This window comes from Hemibagrus wyckioides, linkage group LG23 (genome assembly GCF_019097595.1).
Source record: "Hemibagrus wyckioides isolate EC202008001 linkage group LG23, SWU_Hwy_1.0, whole genome shotgun sequence".
Taxonomy (NCBI): domain Eukaryota; kingdom Metazoa; phylum Chordata; class Actinopteri; order Siluriformes; family Bagridae; genus Hemibagrus; species Hemibagrus wyckioides.
The window spans coordinates 14,251,850-14,270,146 of NC_080732.1; the positions used below are offsets into that span (position 1 = coordinate 14,251,850).

An 18,297-nucleotide genomic window follows, 5' to 3' on the forward strand; every position below is an offset into this window, starting at 1 on the left:
ACAGCTGAACACCGAGGCTGCTTAAGAAGACTTCCTTTAAAATATGCCTCTCAGCTTCCTGGACAATCCAGCTCCAGAGGGATATAGCAGAACAGGGTCATGACCTTGCAGAGGAGGGGTATATGGGATGCATTGTTCTTTTTTTCATCTCTAAAGGTCCCCGCTCAGTGAGACGACAGGGTTGCGTTCATCACACACAGCGTTTCCCAGGGCTACAGCTGAGCAGCGCTTAGATAATACATAGTCGACTTCATCTACAAGTGAACCTGACATTCAGCCCCCAAATGCTCCCCCCCACCCGCTTTTTTTTTATTTCCTCCATCAGCTCAGACAGGCAAGCAGATACGGCACAGGGATGATAAGCAGAAGCGCATTGTGACTCAAGTGACGGCGACGTAGCTTGGCACGATCGCAGGAAATGATGTGATCGCATTTACCATGTCGCCCAACGCAGCGCGATGACTTGAGTCGAAGTTCGTTGAATGCCATCTGCTGATACACGCCGCAAAAATGTCATTCGATAATGTCTCTTTTCCCAGTTCTGGGGTCTAACACTCTAAACAGCAATGTTTATTTACTGTTTGAGCTTACTCAGGGTCTATTATTTGGCAAGGTTCCTTTTTTGCTCAAAGCATGATCTTCACAATTTGTTAGACAAGCACCCGGTGGGACAGTGAGGTCAAGCTGATCTCAGGTCAGGAAAATGCCAGCAAGAACAGGAATTCTCAGGAGTGTACTGCTTTGAGAGTAGGACAGAGATAAAAAAAAAACAACTTTTGGGTGGCCTCAAATTATGGGTATGCTAATGAGATGGGAAGAAACTTGAAGTGATCTGAACTGGTCTAGAAGTAATTGGGAAGGTATTTCAAGGTGACTGATACTTCTATAAGCACTTTATCCTGGTCAGGAGTCCACTGGGGAGGTGCTGAACCTACCTCAGAATACTGGGTGCAAGGTGAGAATAAACCCTGGATAATAAACCCTGTGCACACCAAGGGCACCAGTGCTTCACTCCTAGGGGCACCAGTGCTTCCCTCCTAGGGGCACCTGTGCTTCACTTCTAGGGGCACCAGTTTTTCACTCCTAGAAGCACCAGTCCTTCACTCCTAGGGGCACCAGTCCTTCACTCCTAGGGGCAGATCAGCATAGCCAATGCACCGACATGTTTTTGGGAAGTGGGAGGAAACTGGAGAACCAACTTGGGCACAAAAAGGGTTACTCCTTAACCTGAGTTCCAGATCGAACCAAGGACCATGAAACTGTGGGGCAGCAACACTGCCTGCTGTACCATCATGCCACCAGATAACCTTAATCAGGAAGTATTTGGGAAGAGATTTTTGGTCTCTCAGGTTAGGTCTAGCTGTGGAGGGCATAAAAGTATTATTAGAGGGTCCTCAGGCTAGCATGTTGATCTAAACACCTTCAGTTTCCAGAGACACCTTCTTCACCAAGTGATAAGTTTAAACCTTTGGAATATAGTAAACTCTTGCCCTATATATGGAGATCTGCAATAGTATCATGGGTAGCTTTGAAATGTTTCAAAATCAAGGACCATTTGGTGATCTTCAGGACATTAATCCGCTTTAATCAGGACACGATCAGCAAGACTGTACACAGTATTTTCTCCCTTGGTTTGTACAAGGAGATCTTGCCAAAGGTGTGGCCATACACCAATAAACTCTACAGCAAACATAGCCGAGTGTGATTGAGAGGGGTATGAGCGGCACCAGCTGCTTTGCCATCTGTCACTGTCAAGGCTCCCTTTATGGGACACCGAAGCATCTTCCTTGAAAAAGCAGCCGAGATAATCCGCAATTGTTCTTGTTCGCAAACACGAGTCCCCCACTGGAATTCCACATTACACTCCGAGAGCGAGCTAATTGGTAGTGAAGCGAGTGAAGTGGGCGAGGTGGCTAGCTGACCCGTTCACACACAAACACACACATTTCTAAGTATCAGTAACTGTTTGTGACATTTGAAATTTGGCAGTCCTCTTTCAAATGTCCATGTGGTTAATGTTGAATGCCTTTGCTTTTGGTTGTGATTTTTATTTTTTAGTTTGTTTAGTCAACTTGTAAGATTCCACAGTGGCATTTGAGTTGAAGCTGGTTTTCACATGCAATCTATAATTCATAACATGACTCGCTTCCCTGACTTAGATCTGACACTTCAATCTCATGGTGTCCCTCTGTGTCTTGTTGGCTTAGATATCAAAGCTGTAACCTTGCATCTTTCCCAAAAAAAAAAGAAGAGGGTAGCCCTTATACCCCACCCGCATCATGCCCTGACCCTTATCAACCATCTCCAAGCTTAAACTTGGTTGTATTTCTAACCTTCTCTGAAACTTGCAGTCATTCATCCGCTCTCTCTCCCTTTTTTTTGGATGCCAATGATCCTCCCATCCCATCACTCCAGATGGAGAAACAGCACCAAATGAAAGTATTCAGTGTGAAAATCATGATTATTTTCCTGCTCGCACGGTCATCTGGTGCGCTATCGCAGACGGTTGTCTCGTGGGATAAAAACGCCCTATAGGGGCCAGAGAAGCGGACGTCTGGACAGCGTCTGGTCGTCTATCCCGGTGGTCTAGCACATCTAGCCTACAAGGCTGTCAAATACATACAGGAATATTTGGCCGCAGGGGTCGTTGGTAAACTTAATTGAGTAACAAAGAGACCACGGAACCCTTCTTCTAGCATCCAACGTTCTGAAACTCATTGATAACCGGGTTCATGTCTAATGCATCGGCAGGGGGCAAGTTCACCCTCTCTATCTTTTAGCCGTTCATTTGAGTAAATACCGCCGCTCTTTAAAGTGGATTTGCGATGACTTCTCGCTCAAAAGTGCGGCCTTAAAAATCATGCCATGCATCTAGTGCAGCCCTTCTGAGATTATGCAAATGGACGCCTCTGCAACAAAGGTGGCAAAGATCACATCCAGTGCAGTCCTAAGCCCGGTTAAGTAATATCTTTGGCATCTGTTGGATTTTACCAGGAAGAACTTTGCAAAGTGTTTTAATAACCCCAGTTTCAAAAGTTACACTTCCCAGAACTTGTTAAGAATTTTTTAAAAGGTCACTTCGAGAAACGTCAGAGATTTCAGAAGTACCATGTAGAATAAGAAACCGTGATTTGGAGTAACCGGTTCCTTTAATACGAGAGCTCAGAAGGTGTTGATTAATTTTCTAAAACAGTAGCTTTGACAAATAGTTCCAGCAAGATTTCTTATTCGATATCATTTGTATAGTAAAAACGTCCACAGGGACCGGTATGACACATGATCCACATAAACACTTAATAGAAATGTGTGTAAGTATTGATACTGTGAAGAGATTTCACATTTCTGGAAGGAGTCTCCAGTGTCAGTGCTTCGTGTTTGAACACTATGTATTGTGGTGTAATGTGGAATTTCCACATAACGCTTGGAAATGTGTGTCTGTTCATAGCACTCTTTGGGGGGTGTGGGGGGGGTGGACATGTTTAATAACAGATTATTATTTACCGACGCTGAAATCTTATTCCAGCCACAACAAGCTCGTCTAGACTAAACAACATTTTTTAACAAACATTATTCTTTTGGGCTTTTTTCCCCTTTATTTTATTTTATTTTATTTTTAACAAGACAGCGTTTTGACTGTTTCAAACAGAACGGAAAAATTATACCATATAGGGTGTAATATTTGAGGCAAACACTGTAAGAAGTCATCCCAGACAAAGAGCAGTGTTTTACATATAAGGTTTTTATTTATTTTAATAATTGGGCTGTTTGTTTCAGCTCCAGCGCACCCCCAGTGCGATGTGATGTACGTGTCGGTTTATGTTGCCGTTGAGCATACTGTTTAGATTTGGACAAACGTCACCAGATATATCTGCAGAGCTCAGTGTTTGTTTTCTCTTCATGGACAGCACACTGACCCCGCTCTCTGAGATTATACCACGGTTTTCTTTTTTTCTTTTTTTCAAGTTGTCTTTATCTATGTCATTTGTATGTACAGTATTTATACACACATAAATCATGACACACTTAAGCATCCAAATGGAACATAGGGAAACAAGGTACGAGGGACAATTTAATTATTGACATAAAAACAAAAAATCTATTTATTTATTTATTTATTTGTTTGTTTCATTTTATTTTATTTTATTTTATACTTGTTGCTTTTAGTTCTGACTTTCTGGTTTACAGACAGACAGACAGACAGACAGACAGACAGACAGACAGACAGATAGATAGATAGATAGATAGATAGATAGATAGATAGATAGATAGATAGATAGATAGATAGATAGATAGATATTCACAAATAATTTATATAGTAATAATAGCAATCAGAGATATTGTGTGTGTGTGTGTGTGTGTGAGGGAGAGAGTGGAGTGAGTGAGGGAGTGAGTGAGAGAAAGAGAGAGAGAGAGAGAGAGAGAGAGAGAGAGGGTGGTGTGGTCCTGAAGGCAAGCTAAGCTTGCAGTAAACTGGATGACTTTAGACTTGGAGCAAACTTCTATGCCTCAAGCTTTGGGAGAATCTAAGATGCTTGGAATTGGCTGCCACACACACACACACACACACACACACCTCCCTCGTTCTCGTTATGCTCCCTCTCTTCTTTTTTATTTATTGACACTTACTTTATTGGTCGTGTCTTGCATTACAGGAAGGAAAACACAGACAGATAACCAATAAGCTGAAAAGACAGTCACTGAAGGTCAGATAAAGGCTATTTAACGTCGTTACAACGGTGTTTGCCGAACAGAAACGGGACAACCGAGTCGCCCTCCCGCATTTAAGCGAAGAAAAATCGCACGTTATCGACAGATCGCTCGATGTACCCTTTACATTAATCCTTTACTTCAGTGTCGGTATCTAGTGTTGACACGGCACAGTATGTTATTTAGGCCAACATAAAGCTTTTCAGTGACTGAATCAGCATGCAATCAAATGTGGGGGGGGGGGAGAGAAGATTTCAAATCAATATACAGCATGCCGTCTCTGTAGTTACTGCGAGTGCTAGAAAATAATGACTTGTGGGAACCTTAATGGGTGTTCCTTAAAAGATTGGCGGCAGCGGGCGCACGGGCGATTCTGAATTTTATCGATTTCAAAAGAAAAAGTCAATTTAACAAAGTTGAAAAGAAAAAGCCGGGGGGGAGGAGGGGAGTGGAGGAGGGGGAGAAAGCATTCTTTTTCACTCAAGCAGTAAACTAAGTACGGCGCGGCGCGGCAGAGATTTCTCCCCCCCCACACACACCACCAGCCACCCCCCACCCCCCCGCCTCCTCCTCCTCCTTCCCTTCTCCCATTATCTCCCACCTCACATTTGCTCTTAGGCAAGCAGTTTAAAAAGCCAAAGCGATTGAGCCAGTGATCCAATTTGAAATGCAGAAATGATTAGAGCAGCTTGCCTCATTTCATATCGAAAAAATTCTCTGATTTATGACAGGGCAGCCGCCAAGATCTATCTCCAAAGGGAATTAGCGTGCAATTTCTTCTTGCATATTTCTGTTATTTAGCCTCCCAATAGCAGATGCTGGCATGGAAAATAAATAAATAAATAAATATAATAATAATAATAAAAAAGAAATAAATAAATAAAGGCACCAAGGAGGTATCTTTTCATTTTAGCCGATGAAACCACTGCCATTTTAAATGGGGGGGGGGATGACAGACTCGAGATGTGGCAATATTTCATGAACAGATAGCGATTTGGACCTTTTATTTAGCATATGAAAGAGTAAATAAAAAGAAGGAGATTAAATATATATATATATATATATATATATATATATATATATATATATATATATATATATATATATATATATATATATATTTATGCACACATAAATCATCAAATCAAAAAAAAAAAAAATATATATATATATATATATATATATATATATATATATTTTTTTTTTTAAATAATAATAATAATTAATAATAATAATAATTATTATTATTATTATTATTATTGTTATTATTATTATTATTCAACCCATGATTATTTCTGTCTAATATATGTAGGTCTACATAACAGGACAGAAACAATTTTTATTTTTTTTTTTTTAATTCTCCCTCCCTTCTGTAAGTCATCCATGCCGCAGGCCAGAGGAAATATTAATATGCGGCGATAACGAGAGCTAGAGGTAAATCTGCCTTAATGAAATTTCCAGTTGACCACATGCAATTTGTTTCATCATAGCGAACAACTAATTGCACAGGGTGTTATCGAGGTGTGTGAGGGCGCTTAAGGTTGTAAACACACATCTTAGGACAGGTCGGGTCCCTCACATGGACATGCACACCTCTCCTCCAAACACTCGCCCTTACACCTTACACACACGTCCAACAAGAAGAAGACAAGGTTCCTTCTCGAGACTGGACCGGGTTTAGACCAGGACTCGGGCCTGTCTGTGCTCAAAAGCTTCTTTTTGTTTTTTTTTTCTTTTTCAAAATGAGTTGTTTCTGAGCAGGTTTCTGAATGATGTCTTAGTCTTTATTGTGTACAGAACATTATTATTATACAATTATTAAATTATTAAATATAAATTATTAAATTATTAAATATAAATTATTAAATTCTTTCAGTAACTCTTTTGTTTAAGATTTTTGTAAAGGGTTTAGATATTAACAGAAATTTATCTGAAAAACTAAACAACTACTGAAAATATTCCAACTTTATAAATTGTCATTATTTTCAGATGAAAGCATCTGCCTGTGTGTGTGTGTGTGTGTGTGTGTGTGTGTAACATCTGTGTTAATAGTTTACTCATTATTTATAATACTGAGCATGGACTTAGACACTACATCACTACACACACACACACACACAATCAATGAACAGAGAGCATGGTTCCTAAAGTTTCACTTTTTCTACTTTGGTCAGTTTTCTAAGCAGCATCACAAAATATTTTATTGATATTTCAGAAGCTCTTCATGACCTTTAATGAGACCTGGTACAGAAATATAACCTAAGCACTATATACACCAGGAGGTATTTAACAAATCGAATGAAATTGTTGAAAATAAATAAATAAATAAATAAATAAATAAATAAATAAATAAATAAGGCACAAAAAAACCCCAAAACATTAAACATATAATGTTAATAAAGCAATGCTGACTTTAAAAAGCTGTTAGTGCCATCTGTCAAATGTTCCTTTATTATTTTGGTTTTTATGTGATTTAGTTTTTTTATTTTTTTTATTTAAAAAAGAATTTATTTAATTTATTTATTAAATTTATTTACATTTTGTGTTTATTTATTTATTTATTTTTGCTTTGATTCATTTTGTTTTTGTTTTGCTTTGCCATGTTTCAGCTTTGTTTATTTTGCGTGGTGTTTACTTTTGTTTAGATTCGTCTCGTTTATGTCTTGATTTGTTTTTTTTCTGTAACTTTACTTTACAGACCTTTCTTTAACTTCAACGTTGAACCAGAATTTTTCATTTATTTATTTATTTATTTTTTTGTTAAAGGTTATTGTTTTCCCTGCTTTTTAAGCTCAACAGATTCCATGTCTAACCTCGTTGCTAAATGAACATTTTTGCCAGCGAATATTAGCTTTTTAATTTCTGTGCAAATAAATGTACGACTTTAAACAAGGTTAAACGAAACTAGGAAAGCAGCAGTAAATTCATTACAATTCAGACCAAAACCTTAATTCTCACTAAGAGGATAGAACAAAATTTGTGGTGTTGTCTGTTTATGTCTGTGTATCATTCATCTTTTTGTCCATAAAACAGTTAGAGATAAAAGAAAAAATAGGAAGGAAAATATCCTGGAAAGCAATATACTTCCAAGTCGTCTTCCGGGATTGATTTGTGGCGACCTGGAGAGTAAAGATCTGCACTAAAAAAGGCGTGTCATGAAGGTCAGCGGTGCTATCATTAGCTCAGTAGAAGTCACGGACACCGAGAGCGTTAGCGTTCTCTTTCTTCCCCTCACCTCCTTCAGCTGATCAGAGGATCACCGTATCAAGGGCGGATTAGCGGCGATTTGGGATTTGCGCAATCGGTTAATTTATTGCAGCGAAGGCAGGTCTCTTTCATCTACAGCAACATTTAATCAGTCGGGCACACAGGCTATTACAGGTTCCCGTGCTGCCATCAGCTCCATCACAATCCCCCCTGAAATTTCCAAATTATCTGGAACTGGCTTTGGCTTCCCCATAATAAAAAAAACATTAGAGCCTATTCCTGATAGGAGCTTTGCGCTTTTTTCGCACCGGGCCAATTATAAATAGTGTGCTCCGTGAACAAGGCGGGGAGGGGGAGAAGAAGAGAAGGAAAAAACGGGAGGAAGTTTAAAAAAAATATATATATATTTATCGGATGTGAAAAGGGGAAGTTTATCGGCAGCCCCTGCTCTCGCGTCCTGATCCAAATCCGAGCGCCTGAAAATTTATATTAGATCTTATCACGCTAGCCTAAGTCGGGGAAAAATCAATAGAGGTTATCTTTTATGTCGCAGCGACTTGTGGAAATATTGATTTTCATTTTATAGCGAATTTGGAGCATCGGTTGGTAATCACTGGGCCGCTGACTTCACTGTTTCGCCCACTGTATCTCTTACACGGCGAGCAGCAAGCGAGCCGAGATGAAAAACGAGAGAACATTGAGACGAGGGGGAGGAGAGAGAGAAGCTGAGAGAGGGGGCTAAACACACACACACATACAGAGAGAGAGAGAGAAACAGACACAGGATATCTAGCTTTGTAACTGCTGAGAGTGTTTAAATCTTTTAAAACCATCATTTTGCAAATCTGTAGTCTTTCATTTTGATGGATATGACAATTCCTCTATTCCTAATCGAACTACGTCCAGCCTCGTGCTGGGTCACAGGGCAGCGTAACACACTCCTGCATAGTTCTGTACACTGCATACCCGAGTTTAGACGCCTTTGATTGCCTAATGGTGCTGTGATAGACAGAGAGAGACAGACAGAGAGAAAGACAGTGAGACAGCCATCCCTACCATGGATGGCCAGTTTTGCCTCTAATTGAAGAGGTGAATGTTTCCCTGTTGCTTCACTCATGATCCCCTGGCCAGTGACATCAGTACTAATTTATTCTCTTTGAACATTATGTTTAATTACTACACATAAAAGGAGCACGATTCATGCATCCATCCTTATTCTGTAGAGCTTATCCTATACAGGATCACAAGAAACCTGGCGTCTATCCCAGGGAACTCTGGGTATAATGAAGAGGGACGATCTCTGGGTATAACCACACACCCATTCACACAGTATAGACTATTGAGACATGCCAATCAGCTTACAACACATGCATTTGGACTGGGGGAAGGAAAGCAGAGGAAACTCCCCCATAATGCCCATAATGCATGGGAACTCCAGAACATGGGAACTCCAGGGTAGACATGGGAATTGAATCACCGACCCCGGAGTTGCGGAGGGAGGCTAATGTATTTTAAAAGATTGTAACAAGGTGAAAATTTTGAGTGGGGTTTGGAACAATTGCCATGCCGTTTGGTTGGTCCGAGGAATCATTTAGGCCAGTCGAGGAATCATTTGAGACGATCAAGGAATCATCTCAGACATTTGAGGAATCATTTGTGATGGTCGAGTAATTGTTTGAGATGGGCGAGGAATCATTTGAGATGGTCAAGGAATCATTTAAGACATTTGAAGAATCATATGAGATGGTCAGGGAATCGTTTGAGACGGTCAAGGAATCATCTGAGACATTTAAGGAATCATTTGTGATGGTCAAGTAATTGTTTGAGATGGGCAAGGAATCATTTGAGACATTTGAAGAATCATTTGAGATGGTCAAGGAATCATTTGAGACATTTGAAGAATCATTTGATTTTGTGTCTGTTTAGCAGCATGGTGGCTTAGTGGTTAGCACTGTTGCCTTACAGCAAGAAAGTCCTGGGTTAGAATCCCAGGTTCGATCATTCAGGGGCCTTTCTGTGTGGAGTTTGCATATTCTCCCTGTGCCTCTCCGGGTACTCTGGTTTCCTCCTACAGTCCAAAATGTGTGTGTGGTTGTCTGTCTATATATGTGGCCTTCTGATTGACTGGTGACCTGTTCAGGGTGTACGCCTGCCTTTTGCCCAATGTGTGCTGGGATAGGCTCCGTGACCCTAATTAGGAATAAAGTGGGTATAGAAAATGGATGGATGATTGTGTCCATGTTCAGCATTGAACGTCTTTATCATGTCACACAACACAGTGGTGCTTAATATGAAGCTCATAAACACTCAGGGATTTAGTTTTTCGTAAGTATTTCCGTTTTTATCGAGCCTACTAAGGGCGATATTTTCATCGGAAACTTCTAACAGCACAGTTTTGTCCACACAAAAGTTTCTAGCTTCAAAGTAAACGCCGATATCAAACCCATTTCTGCTCCCTGAGACACTCCACCTGCCTGATCATAAAAATTTGTATCTTAAACCGCTAAGCTTATCCAACTGACATGAAAACACCGAAAGCCAACAGAGTCCTGATCAGACTCACAGCCATGAAACCATTCATTTGTTTACATTGATAGTAAATACATTGATAGTCAGTTTACTAATTAATCCCTTTGTTCAATGAACGCTGTCGGTTTTGTGTGTGTGTTGTGATGATTTATATCATTCTGATCCGCTTAAGAGCTACGTATACGTTCATGCTAGTGTGACGATCTGAAGAAGATATTAGATTTTACATCATATTCCAATCCAGTGAAATAATGTTCCATATACTGAGAAGAATCGAAAAATGGGGGAAAAAAAGTGCTGGCAAAAGTAATGGTGTCTCAAGAGAGAGAGAGACAGAGAGAGAGAGAGAAAGAGACGGCACGCCACCCATTTTCTGTTAGCTAAACCATTTCAGCGGCGCTCTAATGAAGGAGAGCCCGAGGGTTGGCAAGTAATGGCCTAGAAAGCCTGACATTTTGCCTGCCAGTAATAGCAATAGCTACTGTAACAGCAGTGCAGCTCAGCGATGATGTACTCCAGGCTCTCATTGCCCTTTGTATGGAGGGTGGAAATGGCATTTGGAAGGGAAAAAAAAACGTACAAATTGAATAAAAATCAAGTGGAGAATAAATACAACAGCCAGGCAGCCACAGTGGCCCTCTGTCCACATCAGGGCACGTGGAGAGTAATGCCCCCTATTTCACTACTTTTGATTTAGAGAAATAACTTCAAGCTCGACCCAGGCGCCCCGAAAAGAAAAACGATATTGCGCATTCAGAATAACTCGCCGGTGCATTACGGCACCTAACCTCCGCCGCCCTTTGAAATGGAGACCGATTCTTTAAATTCTTCCCGGCCCGCGGAGCCGATAAGCAATTGGACAACGCGCCCAAAGTTCACCTCGGCTTTCTCTTCCCCGCCGAAAGCCATCTGCATTCTTCCCGTAATTTTCCCAGGCACCCGAGATCAGCGGCTAATCGGGAGAGATCTGACACCGGGATCGCCGTGCAAAATATTTTCCCATAATTCTCAGCTCTTGTAAAAGCCCGGCGCATCCTGCGAGGCCCTGAAAAGTCTCAGGGAGAAGAGAAGGGGAATAAAAAACAAGCTTACATGAGGGATCCTTGTTGTTTTTCTTCCGCTTTTCCGGCGTTCCAGAAAGTGTTAGCGTTCGTCACTGGGTGCCGGCTGAGCATATCATGCTCTTAATAATGTGCTCTCTAATCACTGCTGAAGTAAGTTAATGCCTTGTGTATTGTGTGTGTGTGTGTGTGTGTGTGTGTGTGTATGTGTGTTATCTCTCCTCCTACAGAAAAGCAAGGCCCCCGTCCCAGTAGTTTTGAGCTCAGGCCCCAGGTGGCTGCTGGATGTGACTTGGCAAGGAGCAGAAGACAACAAAAACAACTGCGTGGTGTACAGCAAAGGTAAGATCCCAGGTTTATCGCTCCACCACACACACACACACACACACACACGCACACGCACACACACACACACACACATCACTTGCATTCTCTTTTTGCTCCTCCTTCGTATACACCTTCATTCCTTTCTTCTTTTCACATGTAATGTGGACGAGACTCGGAGGATATAGTAGCTTAGTGGGTAAGATGCTGGACTACTGATCAGGAAGTTGTGAGTTTGAATCCCAGGTCCAATAAGCTGCCACTGCTGGACCCTTGAGCAAGGCCCTTAACCTTCAATTGCTCTGAGGTGAAAATATAAGGGTGTGTGCCTAATGCCTGAAATGTACATGTAGTGCAACACTAACTAGTGTAGAAAATATTTATTACAAAATCTTTGTGTATCTATAATACGTGTGTGTATATGTGGAAAAAAATGAAACTTAAACTTTTCATTCTTCAGGGGTTTTTTTTTGGAAGGATCTGTTTGAAAATGACTTAGTTATTTATCATGTTCATACCGAACGAGAAGCTGAAAGAGAGAAGAAGAAAGGTTGCATGGTGAGCCAAAAACAATGCAAAATTCAGCCATGAGTTTGATTAGGAAAGTGTTCGGTGGAAAGTGTTAAGTGTTAGTGCTAGGAGTGGCAACAAAGGGAGAAATTATTATTGATTATATTAATGATTATACAGTAGTCATGAAGCTTCATGCAGTTCAAGCACCTGGTGATTACCGTAAAATCCATTCGGAGCATGTATTCATCCCGCTTTATTCCTAATTAGGGTCACGGGGGTCTGCTGGAGTCTATCCCAGCACACATTGGGCGAAAGGCAGGGGTACACCCTGGACAGGTCACCGGTCCATCACCGGGCCACACATATAGACAGACAACCACACACACACATTCACTCCTATGGGCAATTTAGAATTACCAGTCAACCTAATGTACATGTTTTAGGATTGTGGGAGGAAACCGGAGTAAACCCACGCAGGCACAGGGAGAACATGCAAACTCCACACAGAAAGCCCCTGCTTGTTCGAACCCAGGACCTTCTTGCTGTGAGGCAACAGTGCTGACCACTAAGCCACCATGCTGCCCCTGTTATTCAATTCAATTCAAAAAATTTTTACTTATCCCCAGGGGGCAATTTAAGGCAAACAGAGTAGTTAAAATAACATGCATAAAATACAACTGTTGTAACGATGATAAATGGAATAAGCCTGTTAGTGCAAAAAAAGCTTTGAGTAAACATCTGGATAAAATATCTGTAAAATATTTAGTATTGTAAAATATTGTAGTGTAATTGAAGTACAGATTGAAGAGGAAGCGAACGTTTTAAGGACACAAAAGGGATGAAGAAAGGAAATTGATTGAACAGACACATGATGATCAGTTATATTGAGTTTACCAGACGGTTAATACACTGTGACCATGTAACCATGACGACCGTAACAAATCTAGATAAGAGGCACTTGTGGTGGTCTGGGGAACGTAGTTGCTGGATTGAAATATATTTTTAGGGAAAATCCTAAAATCTCTTGCATCTCAGTATCGTCCACCGAAAGTGAAAAGAGAGAAATGTGAATAAAGATTGTATTCATTTCAAATATAGACAGAGTGGATTAGGGTTCTCATACATAACTATGCACAAGTTTGATCAGGAGAAAAGCGCACTTAGCTAGCAAGGGTTTAGACATTTATTCAGACTGACTGTTTTTTACTAGCAGATTTTACCCGATATGTATAATCTTAGCAGGAAGCTGGGTTAGAAAACATTTCCATGGCTGCGTCTCAATCCGCCCGCTAGCTCCCTAGCTGCTGAATCGGTATACGGTAGCACGAGTCTGGGCTGATGAATCAGTTTTTGTGATTTTCTAATTTCCGTATCAGTCACTGTAACAAAGAAATATCAAATATTTACGTTTTATAAGTCAGATACATTTATTAGTTTAATCACATAGGTTTCTTTCATCGTACTTCAAGCAGGATCGAAGGCTAGCTAGTGGATTTTTCCCCAAAACATTTTTTAAACACTTGAAAGTCTCTAGACTCAAAGAAACCGTATAAAGAAAGTCAAATAAAATTAAAAATCACTAATTAGAACAAGCTATTTAGATTTGTAAACAAGAGAGAGAGAATAATGAGAGAGAGAAAGAGAGATGAAAGAGTGACAGAGACAGAGAGAGAGAGAAGAGAAAGAGAGAGAGAGTCCCTTAAAATGGCCGACTCTCTGATTAGTGTACTAGTGAGCTGATTGAAACACAGCCCATTTCTTTCTCCTGAAATATCTTCATGGTTTCTTAAAGTTGAGGTCTCAAAATGTTATTTGGCCGTGTGCCAGATTTCGCTAACAGATTTTCCCACACTAGCATCTACACACACACACACACACACACGACATCTTATAAGCATCGTTTCAGAAAAAAATCTCCCTTTTGATACCGTACGGCGATCAAGCTGAAAACAGAAAAGACGACGATTTAATAAGAAAGGTTTTACAGTCGTTTTTAATTTTACATCCCGTCCGCTCGCGTTCCACGATATCCAGCAGCAACATCTTAATATCTTCGTAGCAGCACGGCAACACAACCTTCCCATGCTGTCAAAACATAACAGAGTCGCAGCGATGAGATCTGAGGCTCCCTGTCGCCTCCCGTTTCCATCACAGCGCGTGTGGGTGAGTCACAGCGCTCTCCATTGTTGCGGATCGCGGCACGTTGACACCGCAATTTTAAAGCTTTACATGAAGCTCCGGCTAAGTAGCCTGATGACGACGGGTGACATTTGGAAAAATAAATAAATATAAAACGGTACAGGAACGACGGCGGGAGCCGGGCGAATTGTGAAGGATAACTCGGCTCAACTCGGGTTCTGAAACGGAGTGAACAAGCGGGATTTGCAACTGGCGGATTTTCAGCCTCCTGGTTCTTCGTCGGCTAATCACTAGACTGCAGTGGGGGAGTTATCCTCTTAACCGGCTACTTAACTTTGTGCTGTTTATCAGCTGAATCATTAAAGTTTTTGATAAGCTGTTCAAGTCGATTATGTGTAATCTTTTTTTTTGCCATTAGACCGACTATATGAGACTACCCAGAAAAAAAGTGCAGAGCTGTACAAGTTGGTCTCGATCGCATAACCAGAAGCGCCTGATGTATAGAAGAGGATCGGAGCGGTTTGTTGCGACTTATTTGTTGCTCGTAATTACGTCGGCGCGCAGGGACGTGTAATCTGTGTAATGGTAGCAATATGTAACCGAGGCAGAGCTGAAAAGTTCTATAAGGGTGTTGTATAGAAAATGTCCCACTAACGAATGTATCCCAGCATCCTGTGTGGCATCATTCATTATAAATGGGCGAGAATGATTCCCCTTTGGGTTGCTTCAAGCAACCAGGACAGGCTTCGACCTATATATAGAACACTGCAGGCTAATAACTCCAGCAAGCAGGCAAAATCCAGTCTGCTATTGGGTCATGCTACAGCTACAGGAAGACTATAAATTAGACAGTGCAAGACTTTTTCTCGTGTCAGTATATATATACAGGGGTTTTTTTTCGGTTTAGGTATAACCATACGGTCTAGAATAAATATTTATCTCACTGTGCCGAGTGTGTCATTTGTTTTACATTAGGCTCACAGTGAGGCTTCATCCAGGCAGCACTAAACCTCTCCACTTCAACGCCATAACTCATTATCCACCTGCAAGTGCCACAATACACCGTCTACACACTCCAGCAGCTTCTTTCAGCTCCCACGCAACTCTCATTAAACACGAGATGCCCTTCTTTCCGACACGGAAACACTGCACGCGGACATGCTAACACGGCTAACTACGAGCGGAAGCTGAGGACGAGGCAACGGCGGAAATTTGAGCAACGGTGATATGGGAAGCGGAGGAATCCTTGTTGAACGTTTAGAAATTTGTTGGCATTGAAAAGGTACTGCTTCTATTAGAATATAGTTAGAATTTCATTTGGTTTGTTTGATTTTGTAGGAATCGAGTTGTGAGGAAATAGAGAGACACGAAACTCCGCCCCTAATACTAATCGTTGTGCATTTAGGACATTTTCCTGCCATAAAACAGAGAAAAAGTGTTTAACAAATATATATTACATTGTTATTAAAGTCATCTATTAAAAGCTGTCCAAACTGCACAAGATTTAATGTTCACAAATTTCATTAAGTAACAATAAATACGTTCATTTGTTAAAGACTTTTTGTCTGTTTTATGGCGTGTCCAAAATGCACAAGAATATCCGAACAACTATTATCTTCAGCATTAGGGACGGAGTTTCATGCTTATATCTTATATGAGCACTGACAGGTGAAGTGAATAACTGATGATCTCCTCATCATGGCACCTGTTAGTGGGTGGGATATATTAGGCAGCAAGGGAACATTTTGTCCTCAAAGTTGATGTGTTAGAAACAGGAAAAATGGACAAGCGTAAGGATTTGAGCGAGTTTGACAAGGGACAAATTGTGATGGCTAGTCGACCGGATCAGAGCATCTGCAAAACTGCAGCTCTTGTGGAGGTGTTCCCGGTCTGCAGTGGTCAGTATCTATCAAAAGTGGTCCAAGGAAGGAACAGTGGTGAACCGGCGACAGGGTCATGGGCGACCAAGGCTCATTGATGCACGTGGGGAGCGAAGACTGGTCCATGTGATCCGAGCTAACAGATGAGCTACTGTTGCTCAGATTGCTGAAGAAGTTAATGCTGGTTCTGATAGAAAGGTGTCAGAATACACAGTGTATGAAGAGTCAGGGCTATTTTGGCAGCAAACGGGGGACCAACACAATATTAGGCGGGTGGTCATAATGTTATGCCTGATCAGTGTATAACACTGATATGATGTAACATAACTGGTTTGTTTGCAAATATTCCCCTTTGAAATATTTTTCAAAATGACTTTGGAGGCACAGGAAAATGATCAACTTCTGTTTCACATCACTTCTTTCAGCTTGCCCATACATCGTGTTTTATTCCTTACTCGTGTTACATTAATAAATGCTATTATTAAGTTGACAGTGTTTCTAACGGTGAAAATGTACAACATACTCCACTTCTTAACTTTTCACAAAACTCCCGGTATTGAATTAAAAAAGTTCCTGTCAAACACTATAAAAGCCAACACAGAAGGGAAAAACCGCTCGTGAAAAAAAAAAGGGGGCACGTTTTAATTGTTTCTTTGCTTGAACCTCCCCTTTGTGCGTCACGCTGTGGCGAAGTGTGAGGTGCCTGGGTTATTATCTGCTATCTGCAAAGCCAGGCAAACTGTGAGTGCGTAATAACCAAACAACAGAACACAATGTCAAAAATTCATTATCAGTGTATTAAAACTTAGTCGTACCCTGAAGGGGTCCCCGTCGCAGTGCGGAGCGCCGGCGTAATTATGTTTAATTAAAACACAACAGAGATCAACAGAATCGTTTTCATTAGGAAATTATTAATGATTCTGTCGCAACAATAATTGATTGCGCTGAGCCAGGCGGTAAGTGTGCACGGTCAGGGTTGGTGTGACTGGAGGAGAGGGAGCGAGAAGGAAGAGAAGGGGTGGGGGAGTGGGGGTGGGTTGAGAGAGAGAGAGAGAGAGAGAGAGAGAGAGATGCGAGTGTATGAGGTAATGTGTTTAAGAAGTGACTGGATGAATTGGAAATGGCTTCCTACTACTTATATTGTTGCAGTTAAATAGTGCCCTAGATAGTGCACTCACTATATGTCACTTCTTCAGACTTACTCCAGGTAAGTCGTCTTTTTAAAAGCTTTTTCTAGTGCCAATGTGCATCGTGTCGAAACTTTCATCTTGGGAGGGGGATTGACTGATGGGAAAAATCGTTCTACCTTCGTTCTTCTTCTAAGAGAAGTTCTACCAGGAAGATGATTATTTTCCAATAACAGCATGTCCTGACGTGTTTATTAGTATATTATTAATTCAAGAATGACACGTAATTTGCATCTGTTATAGTTTGTTGAATGTCCACAAAACAGGTTCCTCTTATCACGTACATCAGCTATAAACATACAACTTCGATCTTTCAGTATAAGCCGTATATCGTTAACAAGATATAAAACATGCAGCTTGTTAATTTAAAAAACTCCAATGTTTGTGTAGCAAAACACTAACACTGGGGCCTCCTTCTAAAGAAATCACATTATAGAAAATGAAATCTCCTCACAGAAAACCCGATCAATCATCAGCTAGATCAAGAATCAACAATTACATCTTGTTACAAGATACCAAGTGTTGTGAAGGTGTTAAGATTCGTAGGAATGATTTTTTATTAGATTGAGAGTGTTAAAATAAACCCTGCCTGAGCTGCGAATTCCGAAATGTAGAAATGTGCCTCTACACAAAACGTATTGTTGCAGTTGAGAATCATCTTCATACAGAATTATAACACGCAATTATTTAATTATAATACAATTTCTGAGAGGTGTTTTTACAGCTCTGTACACAGCTACGTACAGCTTA

At 40.8% G+C, this 18,297-nt stretch overlaps 1 protein-coding gene across 2 annotated transcripts in view; it reads left to right on the forward strand.

The window, feature by feature from the left end:
* Positions 1-18,297, forward strand: part of zfpm2a (zinc finger protein, FOG family member 2a) — a 155,634-nt gene that overhangs the window by 92,168 nt on the left and 45,169 nt on the right. For both annotated transcript variants that reach the window (XM_058376406.1, XM_058376404.1), the window contains one exon: positions 11,735-11,846. In XM_058376406.1, coding sequence (XP_058232389.1) covers positions 11,735-11,846 — 112 coding nt within the window. The remainder of the gene's footprint in view (positions 1-11,734; positions 11,847-18,297) is intronic.